Raw genomic sequence first — 20,279 nt, forward strand, 5'->3', positions numbered from 1 at the left:
GACTGTGAAAGTGACCACCTCGGAAAAGACCCATCACAGTAGGACTGAATTCAGTTTAGCAATGGCGATTCCTTTGATGTTGAGTCAACGAGGGCTCTAAGCCCATGGGCACAGGCACAGCCCCTTCCAGCTTTCCCAATGGGACCAGCATCCTTGATCCCAAGGTGTTTTGAGGTGACCCACAGATGTACCCATGGAGACATAACCGTGCTGGATAATCCAACGTGAGAATCTCTGTTCACCTCTGCTCACCCTCTTGTCCAGGAGTTTCAGGAAAGCAAGGACCCCTCCCTCCACGGGCATTGGCCCCTCTGCCCCCTCGCAGCTGCCCACAGAGGGTGCCAAGGCAGGCTCTGATCTCCACGGGAGATGGAGAGGAAGAGCTTGGGGTGCTATGAGGCCCCAAAGAAGCGGGGCCTGTCCTTCTCCATTGAGGACATCTTAAAGAGGCCAGCTGAGAGGAGTGATGTGGTCAAGCCGGAAGGGGCAAGTGGACAGGGCACCAGGCAGGCAACAGCTGCAGATTTCGGGCCAGAGAGACCCCAACAGGACCAGCCCAAAGGTAAGTGTCTTCTTGCCAATTCTTACCCACTCCTGGGTCTGCAAGCCCCAGCTGGGCTCAGGCAGAGAAAAAGCTGCTCTGTATCAACAGAAGAGAAGACTCCAAAATTCAGAGAGATGTCGGGTACTGGGCCAGTAGCCTTAAATACCTTTCTACCTAGCCCAGAAATGGAGCTGTTCTAATTCAGTCACCAAGGCCCAGTTCACTGCAGGACGCAGGGATCTGGGGCTTGTTCCTATAACCAGGCCGTAGCTGAGAATGCCGGTGACCATTTATTTATTCTGTGGTCGGCACCATCCTGGAGGCTGTGCATGTCTCTAACTTGAGCAGAAAAGTATAATTATCATAAACTTGACTGATGAGAAACTCATCTGTGAAAGAGAAGAGGCGGGTGGTGCCCCCAGGTCACACAGCAGCAGAGCAGAGGACCCGAGACCCAGCTGCCCGAACACCTGCTTAGGCTGTCGTGTTCTTTCCCTTCATAAGCAGAGTTCGGCCTGCACGGCCTCTAGTGGCTGAAGCTCTGCCCCAAATCTGCCCACCCTGATCACACCCTAGGCCAGTGACCTCCCCAGGATTTACCCCCAAATAACAATGACCAGATCCCAGGCCCCTCCTTGAGGGCCAGCTTGAGGAGGGGACAGAGGAGGGAACATACATGTTCCTAGGATTCAGGCAACCGCGGTCAGTCTCAGCTCTCCCCCGGCCTGCCCGTTTCCACTCTGGCCTCAGCTTCATCTCCAGTGAGACAGCTGAGTGAAGGAGAAAATGAAGCTAGTGATGTCTTGGGGGTCCACTGGAGTCTGACCGGCGATGAGCCTGGAGTGTCCACAAGAGTGTCCTGGTCCTCTCTCCTTTCTAAAGCTTTAATCCAAGGAAAGGCTTCCCTGGCAGCTCAGTGGTAAATAATACGCCTGCCAATGCAGGAGATGCTTGTTTGATCCCTGGGTCAGTAAGATCCCCTGTAGGAGGAAATGGCAACCCACTCCAATATTCTTGCCTGTGAAATCTCATGGGCAGAGGAGCCTGGCGGACTACAGTCTATGGGGTCACAAAGAGTCGGACGTGACTGGGTGACTAAACAACAGCAATCCAAGGGAAAGAAACTCAGGGAAGCCATGATGCCTTCTCCTCCCAAACACGGAGCCCCACTCCCTCCCCCAGGTAGAGTCTCCTAAGAGGGGGTTGGTGCTCACTGGTAGTGAGCCAAGGGAAAGAGTCTGCAGGGGGTGGGGGGTCATGTGTCCCCAGAGAGCTAGTGGGTTTCCTAGTAGCTGACCTTTTCAATAGGAAAGGGTCCCAGCTTAATTGTCAGAAGTTCATTAATACCTTCCAGTGAATTGAATGAGCAATGAGCATTCACAGGAACCATTCTACTGAGGGTCTGACCTGAGTGTCTCTTGCTGCAGCTACGTAAAATCTATGCCCATCCTCTCTGCTGCAGAGGAAGAGAGAGAGAGATCTTATTTCCTTTCCCAGAGCAGTTTCCCTTCCCCTAGCCCAACACTGGCTGTTGACAAAAAGGAGGCCAGTCATGCTAAACCTCCGCTGAAGCTGCTGGCATGTTCCAGGTCAGCTAGACCCAGAGGAGACACCCTGTAAGTGCTTGGGAAAACAGCAGTCATAAGATTGGACTGGGCTCTCACAGCAATGTGATGGCCATTGTTTCCATCCATTTGTCACAGTTGTGAGCCCCAGCTTAGAGCTGGTGAAACCAAGAAGAGAAGATAAATCACCTGCAAAAACCACACGAGTAGGTCACATTAGAATTGAACCCCAGTTGCCTGAGATCATCCACTCTAGATTATTTCTGAACGTGGCTAAAATCCATCCATCTCCCTGCTAGGCTGGAATTCAGCGTGTCTACTTTTTTGGCCACGCCACATAGCATTAAGGATCCTACTTACCCAACCAGGGATCAAACCCATGCCCCTTACAGTGGAAGCACAGAGTCCTAGCCACTGGACAGCCAGGGAAGTCTCAGGAATTCAATGTTTCTAAAGAGACTCATGAGGGTCCCCCTGGAGGTTTTCAAAATGACTTTGAAGGTGAGGAAGACAAAGATTATTTATGTCAATAGTCCTGTAATGATTTCTACACTAACCTTCTATTTATGATGCATGATACCAGTTACCCATTTATGGTCATGATATGAGGTTTTCTTTTAATATATATGCATTTATTTAGGGCTTCCCAGGTGGTGCTAGTGGTAAAGAACCTGCCTGCCAATACAGGAGATATGAGAGATGTGAGTTTGATCCCTGGGTAGGGAAGATCCCTGAAGAAGAAAATGGCAACGCCCTCCAATATTCTTACCTGGAGAATCCCTTGGTCAGAGGAGCCTGGCAGGCTACAGTCCGTGGGGGTCACAAAAGAGTCGGACATGACTGAGCGGCTACACAACAACTGTCCTAGCTAAAAAGCAGACAAGGTGTAAATGAATGGGTATGTTTATGTTCCAATAAAATTTTATTTACAGTATGGGCAGAATGCCAGGTCTGGCCTCAGGCTGTAGTTGATCAACCCCTAAAGCTATTGGCATGACATTCAAAGTCCTTCACAGACCAGCCCTGCGGGTCCCCAGATTCATCCCCCATCATGGCCTGCCTGCCCTCACCCTCCAGGCACATGGAGCATCTCTCTCACTTCCAGTCTTTCAAGCCCTTTTATGTCTCCAAACTTTGCCCTTTAAAACCCTCATGGGGTGGGAGGTGGGAGGGGGGTTCAGGATGGGGAACACATGTATACCCGTGGCAGACTCATGTCAATGTATGGCAAAACCAATACAATATTGTAAAGTAATTAGCCTCAAATTAAAATAAATTAAAAAAAACAAACCCTCGCTCTTTCCCCTTCTTCCTCCCTTTCCTCTTCCTTCCCTCATCCCCTCCATCTACATGAGCTTCCTTTAGCTGCTGTGCCAATTACCACAAACTGAATGGCTTAAAACAACAGAAACTTATCATCTTAGAGTTTCAGAACCAGAAGTCCAAAACCAAGGTGTTGGTAGGGTTAATTCTTTCCAGAGGCCCCAAGGGAAAGCCTACTCAGTGCCTTTGTCCCACTGTCCCAGCTCCTCATGGCTGCCAACAATCCATGATGTGCCTGTAGACACATCATCCCACACTCTGACTCCATCGTCATTTGGCCTTGACCTCAGGCTCTATGTGGTATCCCCCTCTCCTTTATCTCATCAGGACACATGTCATTGGACATAGAACCTACCCTAAATCCAGGAGAGTCGCATCTCAAGATCCTTGGCCTAATCGTACCTGCAAAGACCTTATCTCCATATAAGGTCACCTTCACAGGTACCAGGTGTTAGAACTGAGATGTTTCTTCCTGAGGGGAAGACAATTCAATCCGCTCCATCTTTCCTCACTTCTTCATCCCCCTCATTTTCCTCATTCCCCCGCCTTCCTTGTCCCCTTCCCCTTTCTTCTCTCTTTCCCCCTTCCCTCCTTCCTCATCCTCTCCTCCCCACCGACGCTGCCTAGGACTAAAGACAGTGGACCTTCTGCTCTGCTCTGGGCCCTAGGAGAGGAAGCCCTGACTCAGGGGCCATCTTCTTGCTGTTCCTCTTCTTCTCTCACACTGTTCCATGCTCGGATGATGGGTTTTTATAAGTCTTCATAGATCATTTTTGGTCTCCATATGTAGAACTCTCAAAGTTTCCTTTTTCAGTTTTTAAATCCCTACTGTGTTCCTACAGAGTGTTTACTTCCCCAGATATGCCTTGTAGTGGAGCTTTCCTGGTGGCTCAGATGGTAAAGAATCCACCTGCAATGCGGGAGACCTGAGTTCGATCCCAACCCCTGGATCGGGGCATGGCAACCCACTCCAGTATTCTTGCCTGGAGAATCCCCATGGACAGAGGAGCCTGGCAGGCTATAGTCCATGGGGTCACAAAGACCATAGGATCATGGACACGACTGAGTGACTAAGCACATATGCCTTGTAAGGTGGTAGTTGGTCATCATTTTTTTGGCTAGAAGTGGCTCTTCTCCCTCTTACAAGACCAAGGACTTCGGCTACCTCTAATCTGGGCACTCTGCAGGTTTGCATTTAGGTTGGCCTTCTGTGTGTATTTTCACAGACATAAGCATTAGCTGACTTCCTCCTCAGTCCTTGGCAGGAAGGAAAACTAAACATGAGCTCTCCCATTGAATAGAAACAAGTTCTGTGGCTCTTTCCAGGTCACATCAGGGAACCTCCCCCAGTGTTACTAGCTGGTGTCATGTCTGGTCCCCTGCTTTGTCACAAGTATAAAATGGAAAGGAACAAGGGCAGGCTCCCTTTGGAGCCCTCCAGCAGGCTGAGGACACCTTCTAGACAGGACAGGTGGCTTGCAGAGAGGCACCTCCCAGGGCAGAATATACCAGCCTTTTCCCCCCATAGTGGTCCTGGACTTCTACGATTGCCTGTGCCTGCAGCATGCAAGGCACCCTCCTTGGCTTGGCATTCAAGGCTTTTCACTCTCCCCTTTAACAGTGTCATCTGCTTTCTCCCCAGTCCTCACTTCCATGGGTGTGGGAGCCTGGATCTTCTTCCAACCGCTGCTTTAGGATGACAAGGACAAGGCTCATTTCAGGAGTCTTAGCCCAGCTGCAAAGCCCCTGGGGCCTCTAGCTGAGCGGCCAAGGCCAATTAGCAGACCGCAGAGAAGGAGCAATCAAGGGAGGGAGCCAAGCACAAAGAAACATCAGTTTATAATTAGGTGGCCTAATCACCTGTGTAAATTGTGTATTTCTTATGATCAATGTGCTAAACGGCTCAGGTTTAATTAAGTTCTGCTGACTCAGTCTCTTTGAAGACCCAGTGAAGTGTGATCACAGCTCAAGCAATTAATAACCTGAGAGGAGCAACTTGAGAGAGGTGGCAGTTCCCTGCCTCCTTCATCTCCCCTCTTCCCACCCTCCCCTGAGTGTCCTTGAATGGGGTTCCACACCCGCATTGTCTTCTCTGACCCAGGGCTGGAAACTCCCAGCCCTTTTCCACAATTAAGAATCATCCTGTGTGATGGGCATTCCACCCATGAACTGGTTCTTCCAGCTTCCTGTTTAATGAGGTTCCTTCTGGTTCCAAAATACTATGTTTGTTCAGTGTCCTGTGTTCTGCCTTCTTCTCTTTTCCATAATTCGTTTATGCTGTTCTTCCTGCCCTCACCAGCTTCCTCTCTCTTACCACCTACTATGGTCTATAACCCAAGCATCAGGCTTGCTGGCTCCCCTCCCTCCTTTCCTAAAGCAGCTCTAGCATTTGATGGGAAAACTGAAGTGTCAGCCTTCACCCTTCCTGAGCCAACCACTCAGCTTCTGCTCTTCCCCATCCCTGCTTCCCTGTGGACCACAAGCAGGTCACTCTGCTCTGAGTTACTGCCTGGAGCTCCAGGGCAACATCCTCTCCACTGGTCATCCTTTTCTCCAGGCACCAGCAATGAGATGGGTGTGGGCCAGCCTTCCCTTTCTCTTACTTTTCCTGTAATTCCAGTTTTCCCAACACCATCAAATTCGGCTCTATGACCAATGGATACCCATTTTCCTAGAGATATGTGGCAATCAGAGGAAAGTGCAACACAAGGAGAAACTTAAAGTGAGGCCCAGGATATGACTTTTTCCAGAAACCAATGGGAAAACCTATAAGGGAGCCCCATCCAATAGAACTTTCTCTGATGATGGAAATGTTTTCTATCTATGCTCTCCAATATGGTAGCCACTAGCCACATGTGGTTGACCTATAACTAGTGTGGCTAAAGAACTATATTTTTTATTTGATTTGATTTGATTTAAATAGCCATAGGCAGATAGTGGGTACCATATGAACAATGCAGATCTAAAGAGTTGAATTTCTAATAAGGTCCAGCCTTGATCCTATCCTTATTTCCCTGATGTCAGGTTCAAGTCTATCTGTCTCCCAAAACTGCTCTTCTGGTTGGGTGTCACTAGTCATATTTCAGGGACCCCCACTCACTGGGACCCCCTCCCCCATCTGTTTCAAATACAGAGAAGGCTATGGCACCCCACTCCAGTACTCTTGCCTGGAAAGTCCCATGGACAGAGGAGCCTGGTGGGCTGCAGCCCATGGGGTCGCACAGAGTCAGACACGACTGAGCGACTTCACTTTCACCTTTCACTTTCCTGCATTGAAGAAGGAAACGGCAACCCATTCCAGTGTTCTTGCCTGGAGAATCCCAGGGACGGGGGAGCCTGGTGGGCTGCTGTCTATGGGGTCGCACAGAGTCGGACACGACTGAAGTGACTTAGCAGCAGCAGCAGTTTCAAATAACATCCCAAGAAGGGTTGTATAGAGATAACCAGTGTTGACTACTGACACCCCAAGAACCCATGCTCAGTCTTGGGAGAAGGGCTTTGGCCCTTGAATGCTTCAGGCTGGTCCACGTGGGGCTCAGCCTCCATCTCGCCAACCATGTATATTTTAGACAACCCTCTTTCTTTACAGGAGAAGTCACTACATCTGTTGGACACACACATATACAGCCTGTCACCATGATTGAGAGATCATCATCTCTCAAGAATAAACATTTATCCTGAGGATGTTTAGTTCAAAGTTAATGAGAATAAATATTTTTCTAACTGGCTCATAACTGACAGGCAGCCCGTCTCCGCAAAGTCAACAATCACATTATTTTGCTGAGGAGGGCTCAGATCCTTTTCTTACAACCTTATCTCCAGGTTATGTCCTTCTGATCCTCTAGGAAATAAGGGGAAGCTGTATTTGTCTTGTTAGCTGCTTCCCTAGTTACACAAATGGAAACTGGAGATAATTATTTTATTAAGGAGTCTATACTTAGTCATGGACACTTGTTTGCCTAAGTTTCCTTCTGGGGAAAAAGCAAGAGATGGTTTATTTTTGCTAATTTCTTAATAACTTTTTAAAATATGTATTTACTTAGCATTCTGACTTCTTAGTTGGAGCATGTGGGATCTAGTTCCCTGACCAGGGGCCGAACCCAGCCCCCTATATTGGGAGCACAAAGTCTTAGTCACTAGAACACTAAGGAAGACCCTATTTTTGTTATAATTTACAGTCTGTTTCTAATCCTCTGTTCTCCATGTTGCTTACTTTCCGGTATTCCAGCTCTACACCATACCTTTTTGGTTCAGTATCCTCTATTCCAAAGTTCTATATTCTTAGAAGAATCCCAGATGCATGTTATCCTGAACCTCTGTTTGCCCATCCAACCTGAAATCTTCCATTCTGTGAATTTTTTGGCAATTTTCTATAAAACTGCACTGTATCATTACAATTGTCTAAAACATTGACCTTGTGAATGAATGAATGAGACACTGTCAGCACAGCTTGTTCATTTTTGTACTCCTGCAGACAGGCCCTCTGTGCCTAGCACAAAAGACATTCAGTACAGTCTCGGCAATGGATTCATACCTTCCATTTCTGTCTACACCAATTCTAGTTGGGTTTGGCTCTACCAACTTAAATGCACCACCAGCTCTAAATATAGAATAAATCTCTCTTTTTTTAATTAAAAAGTACAGTGGACTTGAGGAGGGAAAGGGAGATAGAAAAGGTAAGAGATCAGATCATATCAGCTGGTTCACAATCCAACAGCTTCCTCCAAGGGGTAAATATGTTTGAAATCTCACTGTCCACAACCCCCAAGAAGCTTCCAAGAGTCAGGAAAATGAATAAAATTACTTTGAGAGGATAAAAAAAATGGACTAATAACAATGAGGGGTAGTTGGGAGGGGTGAGACAAGTGGCTCAATGGGTAGAGTGGCTGGACCTAGAGTCTGTCATAGAGAATGAAGTAAGTCAGAAAGGGAAAAACAAATATCATGTATTAATGTGTGTGTGTGTGTATGGTATCTAGAAAAGTGGTACAGATGAACCTATTTGCAGGGCACGAATAGGGACACAGACATAGGGAACAAACATATGGACACAGTGGGGTGGAGAGAGTGAACTGAATTGGGAGAATAGCACTGACATAAGTACACTGGTGGTTTAGTCTCTAAGTTGTGTCCAACTCTTGTGATCCCATAGACTGTAGCCCCCCAGGCTCCTCTGTGCTTTACAGGCAAGAATACTGGACTGGCTTGCTATTTCCTTCCCCAGACATCAGTACACTACCATGTATAAAACAGATAGCTTGTAGAAACCTGCAGTATAGCACAGGGAGCTCAGCTCACTGCACTGTGATGACCTAGAGGGGTGAGATGGTAGAAGTTTAAGAGGGAAGGGGAAATATGTATACATATAGCTATTTCTCCAATGATTTGGCCACTCGATGTGAAGAGCTGACTCACTGGAAAAGACCCTGATGCTGGGAAAGAATGAAGGCAAAAGGAGAAGGAGGTGGCAGAGAATGGGATGGTTAGATAGCATCACCAACTTAATGGGCAAGAATCTGAGCAAACTCCCGGAGATAGTGGAGGACAGAGAAACCTCATGTGCTGCAGTCCATGCAGGCGCAATGAGTCAGACACATCATAGCAACTGAACAACAACAGAGCTGATTCACTTTGTTGTACAACAGAAACTAACATAACATTGTAAAGCAATTATACTCCAATAAAAAATAGATTAAATAAAATCAGAGATTTAAAAAAAAGGGCAGACTATGGAAGGCACTTGTCAATTCTTAGAAATGCAGGAGTAACTCAGCCAGAAGTGTTATCCTCAGCAGAAATCTCTCCTTCATCCATCTACCTTTTGCCCAGCCAACTGGGCCCCAGGCAAGGCTGAGGCCAGGTCCTTCAAGCCTCCACCTGAAGAGAAAGAGAACTGCAGAGTGCCAGGGTGGATTTGGCCTTTGTGATTTGATCATTCAACCCCTCTCCACTCCTCCATTCTACAAATCGGGATACTGGGGCCCAGAGAGTAAATAAAATATGGCCCAAGCAAGGACCAGGGTCCTGGAGCCTCAACTCATGCTCAGTGCCCCTCTCACCACCTCCTTGCTTCCTGAGATGGGCTGCTTCTCAGTCCCGTTTCCCCATACCCCCTCAATCCAGTGACCTCTGCCACCCCCATCGTGTGTGTGTTAGTATTCTTGTGCCTGAGGGAGAAGGGCCTTAAGTAGCAAGTGAAAGATCACTATGACTGTTGAGATGGAGACTGTGGAAGAAAGGAAAAAGCTTTTTTTCTCCTCTTGCACTAGGTCCCACCTATGATGTAGCATCCCTGAGTGGGCCTGAGACTGGACAGGTGGCTGGAAACAGGCTGTCAGGGGCTGACTGCTGAGGTTTTTCTGTAAAGGACTAGATGGTAATTATTTTAGATTTTGCAGTCTCTGTTTCAGCAACACAACTCTGCCATTATAGCACAAAAACAGCCATAGACAATACATAAACCCATGTGTCAGGCTGTGTTTCAATAAAACTTTATTTCTAAAAACAGACAGTGGGCCGGATGTGACCCCCAGGCTGTGGTTTGCCATTCCTTGTTACAGACAAGGGAAATTTGCTTGAAGGCATCTGAGCAGCAGAAAGGACGATCAAAGAAGTTTCTAGAAGGTCATTTTGGCCACACTGTCCAGAATGGATAGAGGGAGTCAACCTAGGGGGAGGGTTTCTAGGAGAGAGAACATTGTAAAAGTCCAAGCCTAAGAAGCCAGAGGCCAAGTAGTGGCAACATTGGTTTAATGGGTACAACAAGGCAGCACAAAAGCTTCACTGAGACGAAGGTCACTAACCTAGCTTGGACCCTCCTCCCTCCAGAGGGGAAGAAGGGTAAGCGGAGGCTCCGAACCACCTTCACCACAGAGCAGCTGCAGGAGCTGGAGAAGATCTTCCACTTCACTCACTATCCTGACATCCACGTCCGCAACCAGCTGGCAGCCAGGATCAACCTCCCGGAAGCACGTGTGCAGGTACAACCATCCCCACCCTCAACCCCCCTCCTCAATGCCCTTGGAGGCATGGGTGAGACCCCAGGTATCCTGCACCCTCTGGGACTGCCCCATCTGAAATTTTCCATTGGCTTTATCCCATGAATACAGTTATTTTGTCCAAATATCATTTTCCAGGAAATGAGGTCACCATAGTTATAAGATAGATGCTTTCTCTCCTTGGAGAATAGATGTGGAGGGGGTTTTATGATGATTGCCATTGGCATCTGCTCCACTCCCTTCTTCTCCACTTTCCTGTAGTTTCAAAGCATTATTCACCACGCAGCCTCAAAATAGGTCTTGACAATCTAGACTAGGGCTCAACAGACTTCTTCTGTAACGGACAAGGTGCTAATTATGTTAGGCTTTGTGAGGCCATATGGTCACTGTCATAACTATTCAGTTCTGCCCTTGTAGCACAAAAATAGCTATAGTTTACAACATACAAACAAATGAGCATGTTCCAATAAATGTTACTGATGAGCACTAAAATTTGAATTTTGTGTCATTTGCATGTCACCAAATTTAGATTCTTTTTCCCAACCACTTAAAAATGTGTAAACCATACGTAGCACAAGGGCTGTACAAAAACAGGTGGGAAGCCAGAGTTAACCTGAGGTTAACTCTGCCAATCTCTGACTTGGAACTCATAGGTATCACTTTGGCAGCAGCACAGAGAAGTGGCAAAGACCCTCCATGGTCAGAGACCTAATCTGTAATCTGTCATTTCTTCCCCCCACCTGAGTGTCTAGGCTTCCTCTGTGGTTAGATATACAGTAGTCCCTCACCAGTGGTATGTCCAACTCTCTTTGCACATCCCCAGTTCTGCAAGTATTGCTCTAGCAAATCCAAAACCAATTGTTACATATTTTCACTCTCTCTAAAACAGTTTTCTAAATCACTCTGCATTTTTTTTAACAAATATGATGGGGGAACTATACTCAACATCTTTTTTTATAACTTAATTTTTAATGAATAAAAAAATCTTTGAAAAACAAGAATACAATTTTTATTTTATATTAGGGTATATTTGATTTATAATGTTGTGTTAGTTTCAGGTATACAACAAAGTGATTTAGTTACACATTACATAGATCTATTCTTTTTTTATTTTTTTTATTATTATTTTTTTTTCAGTTTACAATATTGTATTGGTTTTGCCATACATCAACATGGACCTATTCTTTTTCAGATTCTTATCCCATATAAGGTTATCACAGAGTACTGAGCAGAGTTCCCTGTGATATACAGTAGGTCTTTGCTATCTATTTTATATACAATAGTGTGTATATGTTAATCCCAATCTCCTACTTTATCTCTTCTCCTCTCCACCTTTCAATATCTTGTAATAACCTATAACAGAAGAGAATGTTAAAAAGGAATACATATATTTGTAAGTATACATAAAACTGAATCACTTTGCTGTACGTCTGAAACTAACACAACATTGTAAATCAATTATATTTCAATACTTTCTTGAAATATACAATGGACTTATTAAATTCAAAATCTTCACCAGGGTCCACATCAATATTCCACCCTTCATTTCACCCAAGCCTACTTATCGTCTGGTCAAGGCCCACCCCTGTGTGGACTTCTCCCCTTTTACTTCCCATTTGAAATCAGTCACCAACTAGGTGGGTAGCATCTACATCTAGTGTAAAGCCCAGAATTCAGCAGCTGTCTCAGCAGAATGATCAAGTACAAATGGCCATGTGTCACAGTCAGGGTGCCCATGAATACAGGCAACCCTCAACAGTGGATACCAGAGGGCCCACTGGGGTTGCAAACAGGTGGCCCACCAGCAGGCAAGAGCCCATGGATGGGTTTTCACTGATCTGCATGGTTTTTAAATCTCAGAGCTTTCACAAAAAAATCAAGATTTCTGCCTTAGAAGTTGGATGAAGCTGCAGCGCTGGCCTCAAATTTCCACATGGTGGCTATTGGCTGAGGCTGAGACGCTGCCCCCTTCAGCCTCTGTTCACCCCGCGGACCCCACCACTCCCAGTTGTAAGGCACCCTGCTGGTTCACACTCCCTCCTATGAGCCCCCCAGCCCCTGTAGGCATGGAAGGTTGTGACCTCGGATCCTCTCTCCCAAGGCAGATCAGATCCAAAGAAATCGTGGCTGCCGTTGACCTTTACAAACTGTAAAGGGATGGTCCCTTGGAAGGTGCAGTCATCATGTATTTTAAGGAGAGGAACTGGATGGAGAAAAGCCCCTTTGCTTATCTCCATCCTCTCTCACCTTCATCTCAGATCTGGTTCCAGAATCAGCGAGCCAAGTGGCGGAAGCAGGAGAAGACAAACAGCCTTGGGGCTTTGCAACTGCCGAGTGAGGCCGGCTTGGTCCCATCCACAAACCCGGACGTGGCCGTGAGTGGCTGGGGGCGGGGTCACTGTCTGGGACCATCTTATCCAGATTGGAACACCTCGGGGGCTCTGTTCACTGTTCAGTTTAGTTCAGTTCAGTCAAACAGTAGAGTCCAGCTCTTTGCGACCCCATGGACTGCAATACGCCAGGCTTCCCTGTCCATCACGAACTCCCGGAGCTTACTCAAACTCCCCTGTAAACACTGGAAATTTTTTTAGAAAAAGAGTGGGCATGGATGCCTGGGAAATCTGCTAGAAGTCTCTGCCTCTGTCCCCGTGTCCTCATCCACTGAATGACCATCACAGTCCTCTCCCTCTTCCAGGGACTGACTTGTATTACTTGTGTAAAACATCCTAGTTTATGGAGCAGGGTCACAGAGTAAAGGGCGTTGTGTGGGAATGGAGCCCATTGGCTCCGGAGTCAGGCTGCCAAGACCGAGATTCGAATCGCAGCTCTGCCCTAAGCAGTATGTGACCTGGAAGAGTCATTGTGCCCCTCAGAGGACAGTCATAGATTTGATGAGGATGAAATGACCAAGTCTTGAAGAATGTCTGCCACACAGGAAGTGGTCGCTAAAAATTAAACATTCATCGAGTCAACAAATTTGGAGTGTGTACCAGATGCTAGTCCTGGATTCAGATCCAGTCCTGAACATTCACTGGAAGGACTGATGTTGAAGCTGAAACTCCAATATTTTGGCCACCTGATGCGAGGAACTGACTCATTTGAAAATACCCTGATGTGGGGAAAGATTGAAGGTGGAAGGAGAAGGGGACTACAGAGGATGAGATGGTTGGATGGCATCACAAACTCAATGGACATGAGTTTGAGTAAACTCTGGGAGTTGGTGCAGTCCATGGGGTCACAAAGAGTCGGACATGACTGAGCAACTGAACTGAACAGAGGTGAGACAGCAGTGCACAAAATAGACAGTCCTGTGGTTAACAATTTGTACAAACCCACAATGACTCTATGAGGCAGGATTTTTAATTTATCCATTTTTGCTGATGCAGAAACTGGACTCTGAGAAGCAAAGTGACTTTTCCGAGACAAACAGTTGCTGTAAATGCTGGAATGAGGACCAGATTTCCTGGCCCCCCTGGGCAAGCACTTCTTCCCAGGTTGGTCTCCCTATCCACCCCAAGCTGCCAGAGAGTCACTGGGAAAGGCTGGAAAGTCGAGGGACAGTGTGGAGTAAAACTTAAAGCTGACCTCTCTCCTGGCCTTTCCTTCTGACAGGGCCCCATGCTGCCACCCCCTGCACAGCCCAGGCTGCTTCCTCTCACCAGGTGCTGTCCACGAGCTCAAGCCTGGCTCCCCACCCAGATTGCCCTCCTCCCATGCCACCCATGGGAGACACAGCCTCTGCCGGGCCCTCTCATCATCCAGCAGACCTGCATTCCTACATTCTGCTTTGTTCCCACCTCCGCACCCCAGAGGAGGCAGCATCTGTACCACCTCCATAACACAGACTGGACATCCTCTCCTGAGTGGAGCCTCTCTCCTCTCCAGGTGAAAACAGGTGGTGGGAAAGTGACCAGGTCTCTGGGGGAGTCAATCTCATGATTCAGAGATGACCCACAGTTCAGGAAGCCACCCTGAGCATGTCCTTCAGCAGGTTGCTTCAGATTCAGCAGCAAGGTGACCGGTAAAGGAAGCTCTCCTCTCTCCTGGCCAATGTGGCCCTCCTGCTTCAGACAACAGACGCTATATGAGGTCTCAGGATGAGCCCTGGAAGGAAGAGGTTGCACTCTTGCCCCTGTGCTTCCTTTATGTGGTTGTGTGACCTCCAGTCAGTCGCTCGCCCCTCTGGACTTCATCTGTAACACAGGCAGTTGCACAAGATGACTCCTGAGCACCCTTCTGGCCCTTACCTTGGTGAGATGAACCATGATGAGAACAGAAGCACAGAGAAGGCCAAGGACAGGTTGTTTGTTCATTCACTCATAAGACACTTATTAAGTACCTACTGAGTGCTTCATAAATGGAACTGGATGTTGGCGTGAACAACTGAGGCTCTACCCACAAGAACTCAGTGCAGGATGACCAAAAGGGTAATGCTGACCTTCCCCTGCAGGCAGAACATTCGCTCAATGACCTTGCAAGAGGCCCACGACTAACACATTCTGTTCGGCATTGATATGAATGTTCTAAAGAGGAAGAGAAATACAGAAACATTTCTTTAAAACTTTAAACAGAATTTAGTGTCTTTGGTTATTCTGCCGAGCTATGGAGGGATGTTGTCATTTCTAGTTTGGAGGAAGGGAAAGATAGTAAGCTCTTGTCACAGTTCATCTTCCCAGGACCTTGCAAGGGGTCCAGTTAGAAAGCCAGCCTCACTCTATGCTGAAAAGCCTAAGGAAGAGGGAGAGAAGGAGAAAGAGAAATTGATTTTTTTTAATATAAGGAATTAGCTTTCACAGTTATGGAAGCTGAAAAGTCCCATGAGCAGCAGTTGGCCAATTGAAAATGGAGACCCAGGAGAGCAGAGGGTATCGGCTTCAGTGTGAGACTGAAGGCAGAAGCTCCATGTCCCAGCTCAAAGACAATCAGGCAGAGAGAGCAAATTCTTCCTTCCCCCACAGTTTTGTTCTATTCAGCCCTCAATGGATTGGAGGGGGAGGGCCATCTGCTTTACTCAGTCTACTGATCACAGTGTTCATCTCATCCAGGAACACCTTCACAGACATACCCAGAATAATGTGAAGCTGAATATCTAGTTACCCTGCGGGCCAATCATGTTGACACACAAAATTAACCATCCCAGGCTCCATCCCCTTTCCTAGGCACATATCCTCCCTCCAAGCATAAGGGGTTCAGGTGACCAGAATGCCTCAGCTTCAGTACAGATGTGAATGTTGGTTTTAGGGGGCCACCTCTTCCACTCTAGGTGTTCCTTTTCCCCCAAGAACTATTTTCTTCTCTTTACCTTATATCTGTGGGGCAAATGAATCACTTTAGCACTCTTACCAGCTGTGAAAATTTGGGCAAGAGACACATTACCAGGACTTCCCTGGTGGTCTAGTGGCTAAGACTCCAAGCTCCCAATTCATGGGGACTGGGTTCAATCCCTAGTCAGGAACTAGATTTCACACGCCACAACTAAAGATCCCTCATGCTGCCAACGAAGATCAAAGATCCTGCGTGCCGCAGCTAAGACCTGGTGCAACCAAATGAAAAAAAAAGAGAGAGAAAGAGAGAAACACATTCCCTATGTGTTCCTTGGAGAGCAAGTTTCTTGTCTCTGACGGTTTCTCTATTACATGAGTTCATAAGCATGTGCATGTGCATACTCAGTTCAGTCACTCAGTCGTGTCCGACTCTTTGCGACCCCATGAACTGCAGCACACCAGGCCTCCCTCTCCATCACCAACTCCCGGAGTCTACTCAAACTCATGTCCATTGAGTCAGTGATACCATCCAACCATCTCATTCTCTGTCGTCCCCTTCTCCTCCTGCCCTCAATCTTTCCCAACATCAGGGTCTTTTCCAATGAGTCAACTCTTTGCATGAGGTGGCCAAAGTACTGGAGTTTCAGCTTTAGCATCAGGCCTCCCAATGAACACCCAGGACTGGTTTCCTTTAGAATGGACTGGTTGGATCTCCTTGCAGTCCAAGGGACTCTCAAGAGTCTTCTCCAACACCACAGTGCAAAAGCATCAATTCTTTGGCGCTCAGCTTTCTTCACAGTCCAAGTCTCACATCCATACATGACCGCTGGAAAAACCATAGCCTTGACTAGATGGACCTTTGTTGGCAAAGTAATGTCTCTGCTTTTTAATATGCTGTCTAGGTTGATCATAACTTTCCTTCCAAGGAGTAAGCGTCTTTTAATTTTATGGCTGCGATCACCATCTGCAGTGATTTTGGAGCCCCAAAAAATAAAGTCTGACACTGTTTCCACTGTTTGCCCATCTATTTCCCATGTCACCCTGCTTATTTAAATTATATGCAGAGTACATCATGAGAAACGCTGGGCTGGAAGAAGTACAAGCTGGAATCAAGATTGCTGGGAGAACTATCAGTAACCTCAGATATGCAGATGACACCACCCTTATGGCAGAAAGTGAAGAAGAACTAAAGAGCCTATCGATGAAAGTGAAAGAGGAGAGTGTGCATGCTCAGCTGTATCCAACTCTTTGCAACCCCACAGACTGCAGCCTGCTAGGCTCCTCTGTCCATAGGATTCTCCAGGCAAGAATCCTAGAGTCGGTTGCCATTTCCTACTCCAGGGGATCTTCCCAACACAGGGATCAAACTCCTGTCTCTTGTGTCTCCTGCAGTGTCAGGGTATTCTTTACCACTGAGTCACGAGGGAAGTCCAAATAAAATAATACATTGTGGTAGGTGGTAAGCACAGGTATTAAGAAAAAAGTCATTGTACCAACTCTCCCTTCTATCTCCTTCAACTTCTGATCTTGACCAGCTATATTCATCCCAGACTATCCCAGGAGTTCTTAAACCAGTTTGCAGGAAGTCAAGGAACTCTGAAAACAGTAAGCAAGATTGTGTGTGTGTGTTTATTTTTCCCAGGCAAAACATTCATTGTTTTCATCAGCTTTTCAAAGAGGTTTCAGCTAACAACAATAACAATAAAGATTTCCTGTTACACATATCTGAGTCAGACCCAATAGGATCCTTTTCTAGCTGTGTGGACTAGAGGCATGAGAGAAATGAAAGGGTCATTTTTTTAAAGGTACTGAAACCTCATATTTCAGATTGAGACTTGAACTCATTCTCTTTTAATTGAAAGCACATACCTGGTCTCAGGACTTATTGAATCTCAAGTTCTTTATGTCTCAGCACAGAAAGAATGCAGTGAGAGGCAAAGTGATAGGTAAGAAGTGGATTTATTTAGAGAGACACACACTCTGCAGACAGAATGCAGTCCATCTCAAAAGGTGAGACTGGCCCTGGGAGAAACACACTCTACAGACAGAGTGTGGGTCACCTAAGAAGGCAAGAGACCCCAAAATATGGGGTGGTTAGTCTTAATGGTGGAAGGGGGGGAGGAGGGCTTCCCAGGTGGTGGTAGTGGTAAACTGCCTGAGACGTAAGAGATGCTGGTTAGTTTCCTGGGTCAGGAAGATCCCCTGGAGAGTGGCTTGGCAACTGTTAGGTAGTTAGAATAGGAATACAGGAGTCCAAAATGGCAGTGGCTAAAAGACAAGGAAGGGAAAAGCCTGAGAAAATAGAACAAAGGAAGGTCAAAGGAAGGTCCAAGGACCAGAGTGAGGACATCAGGTAGAACAAACAGCACTCCTGGCTAGCCCAATTTACATAGGGAAGGCCCACGGGGGAGGAAAAAACATAAAAAGAGGAGCCAAAGGGCCAGGGCTCTTTCTTCTCTTCACGTCTTTGGGTCGGCATGCCCTCACACCTCAAGGATGTATTTTCCTGCTATTTTCTAAATAAAACTGAGCTGTAACATGAATCTGTAACACTGATCTGAGAGCTATAACACAGTCTGTTCAAGAACTGAGAGCTATAACATGGTCTGTGACACACCGAGGGCTTTAATATCCATCGCTTCAAATTTGTGTTTAGATGAAATAGAACCAAGGAGATTATACTCACCTGACAGCAACCTACTAGAGTACTAGGGTCACAAAGACTCTAACATGACTGAAGCGACTGAGCACACACAGCTTAATGGGCTGGGTCATTTCATAGGCTAGTGAGTGGGAGGATTATTCCAACTATTTTGGAGAAAAGTGAAAGTGTTAGTAGCTCAGTCATGTCCGACTTTTTACAATCCCATGAACTGTAGTCCCACCCGGTTCCTCTGTCCATGGAATTCTCCAGGCAAGAATCGTGGAGTGGGTTGACATTCCCTTTTCCAGAGGATCTTCCCGACCCAGGGATCAAATGCGGGTCTCCCACATTTTCAAGCAGGAAAAGGGATTTCCAGGAATTGGGCCACTGCCCACTTTTTGACCTTTTATGGTAGGCCTTGGAACTGTCATGGCTCTGCTAGGTGTGTCATTCAACCTGTGTTAATGTATTGTGTGTGTGTGTGTGTGTGTGTGTGTGTTAGTCGCTCAGTTATGTCTGACTCTTTGTGACACCATGGACTGTAGCCCACCAGGCTCCTCTGTCCATGGAATTCTCTAGCCAAGAATACTGGGGTGGGTTGCCATTCCCTTCTCCAGGGAATCCTCCCAACCCAGAGATCGAACACTGGTCTCCCTCATTGCAGGCAGATTCTTTACTGTCTGAGCCACCACAATGAGCATATAATGAGTCTCAAGTTCTACTGGAAGTCGAATCTTCAACTACCTTGGACCTTGTTAGTTCTAACCAATTCTGTCTCGTATCTTCAAGAGCTATGTCATTCGTTTAAAGGTTCTGCCCTGCCCCTCTTCCCTCCTGTTTCAGTTCAGTTCAGTTCACTCAGTCGTGTCTGACTCTTTGTGAACCCATGGACTGCAGCATGCCAGGCCTCCCTGTCCATCACCAACCCCCGAAGTTTACTCAAACTCATATCCATTTAGTTGGTGATGCCATCCAACCATCTCATCCTCTGCCATCCCCTTCTCTTCCTGCCTTCAATCTTTCCCCACATCAGGGTCTTTTCAAATGAGTCAGTTCTTCGCATTAGGTGGCCAAAATATTGGAGTTTCAGCTTCAACATCAGCCTGTACAATGAACATTCAGGACTGATTTCCTTTAGGATGGACTGGTTGAATCTCCTTGCTGTCGAAGGGACTCTCAAGAGTCCTCTCCAACACCACAGTTCAAAAGCATCAATTCTTCAGTGCTCAGCTTTCTTTATAGTCCAACTCTCACATCCATACACGACTACTGGAAAAACCATAGCCTTGACTAGACAGCCTGTTTCAGTAAGATCATATAAATATAAAATGAACAAGTGCTAACTCACTTTATCTAACTCACTAATTAATGGGGAACAAGTAACACATCAGAACAGTTCAAAGGAGAACTCAAAGAACAGACATGGAGCAGAGGCAATCAGGAATGCTGAAATGCATTACAAATAGAGACCAAAAGGTTCAATGGTCATATGGAAGTAATCAATAGCATCTCAACAGGACACAATTCATTTTCATTTCTATGGACAAGAATCATTTGCATTAGTACTAACTTTTTATCAATTTAATGAGTGGAAAAATAGCTCACAAAGGATGGAATGGCCTGAAATTCTACGAGTGTGCTAGACAAAGCAACCTAATGCCCATTTCAAAGTCTTTCACAGTTTTTCCTGACCTGAAGTTGCTTAATCTCTCTGAGTATATCAGGACCTGCCTCAGAAGTTAGCTGTGAGATTATATTAGATCATATAGGAAGTTTTTTGTACTTGTAAAACACTGTGAAGCTAGGAAATGATTATTTATTGCCTTTCGAATTCCTCTAAGGACTTCCCTGGTGGTCCACGGGTTAGGACTTTGCCTTCCAATGCAAGGGGTGCAGACTTGATCCCTGACTGGGGAGCTAAGATCCCACATGCTTCCTGGC

The 20,279-nt window shown here is 46.5% G+C and overlaps 1 protein-coding gene across 1 annotated transcript; it reads left to right on the plus strand.

Annotated features, from left to right (window-relative positions):
- The first annotated feature begins 369 nt into the window (after positions 1–369).
- Positions 370–14,369, plus strand: ISX (intestine specific homeobox). Its single transcript, XM_086403652.1, has 5 exons — positions 370–562; positions 10,261–10,412; positions 12,689–12,805; positions 13,817–13,924; positions 14,043–14,369. Exons 1-5 carry the CDS (start codon positions 370–372, stop codon positions 14,367–14,369), a joined length of 897 nt encoding a protein of 298 aa, XP_086259778.1.
- Positions 14,370–20,279: the final 5,910 nt, after the last annotated feature.

The sequence above is a fragment of the Bos grunniens genome, chromosome 5 (genome assembly GCF_055505025.1).
Source record: "Bos grunniens cultivar Pamir isolate PY7600 chromosome 5, Bosgru_T2T1.0, whole genome shotgun sequence".
Classification (NCBI taxonomy): domain Eukaryota; kingdom Metazoa; phylum Chordata; class Mammalia; order Artiodactyla; family Bovidae; genus Bos; species Bos grunniens.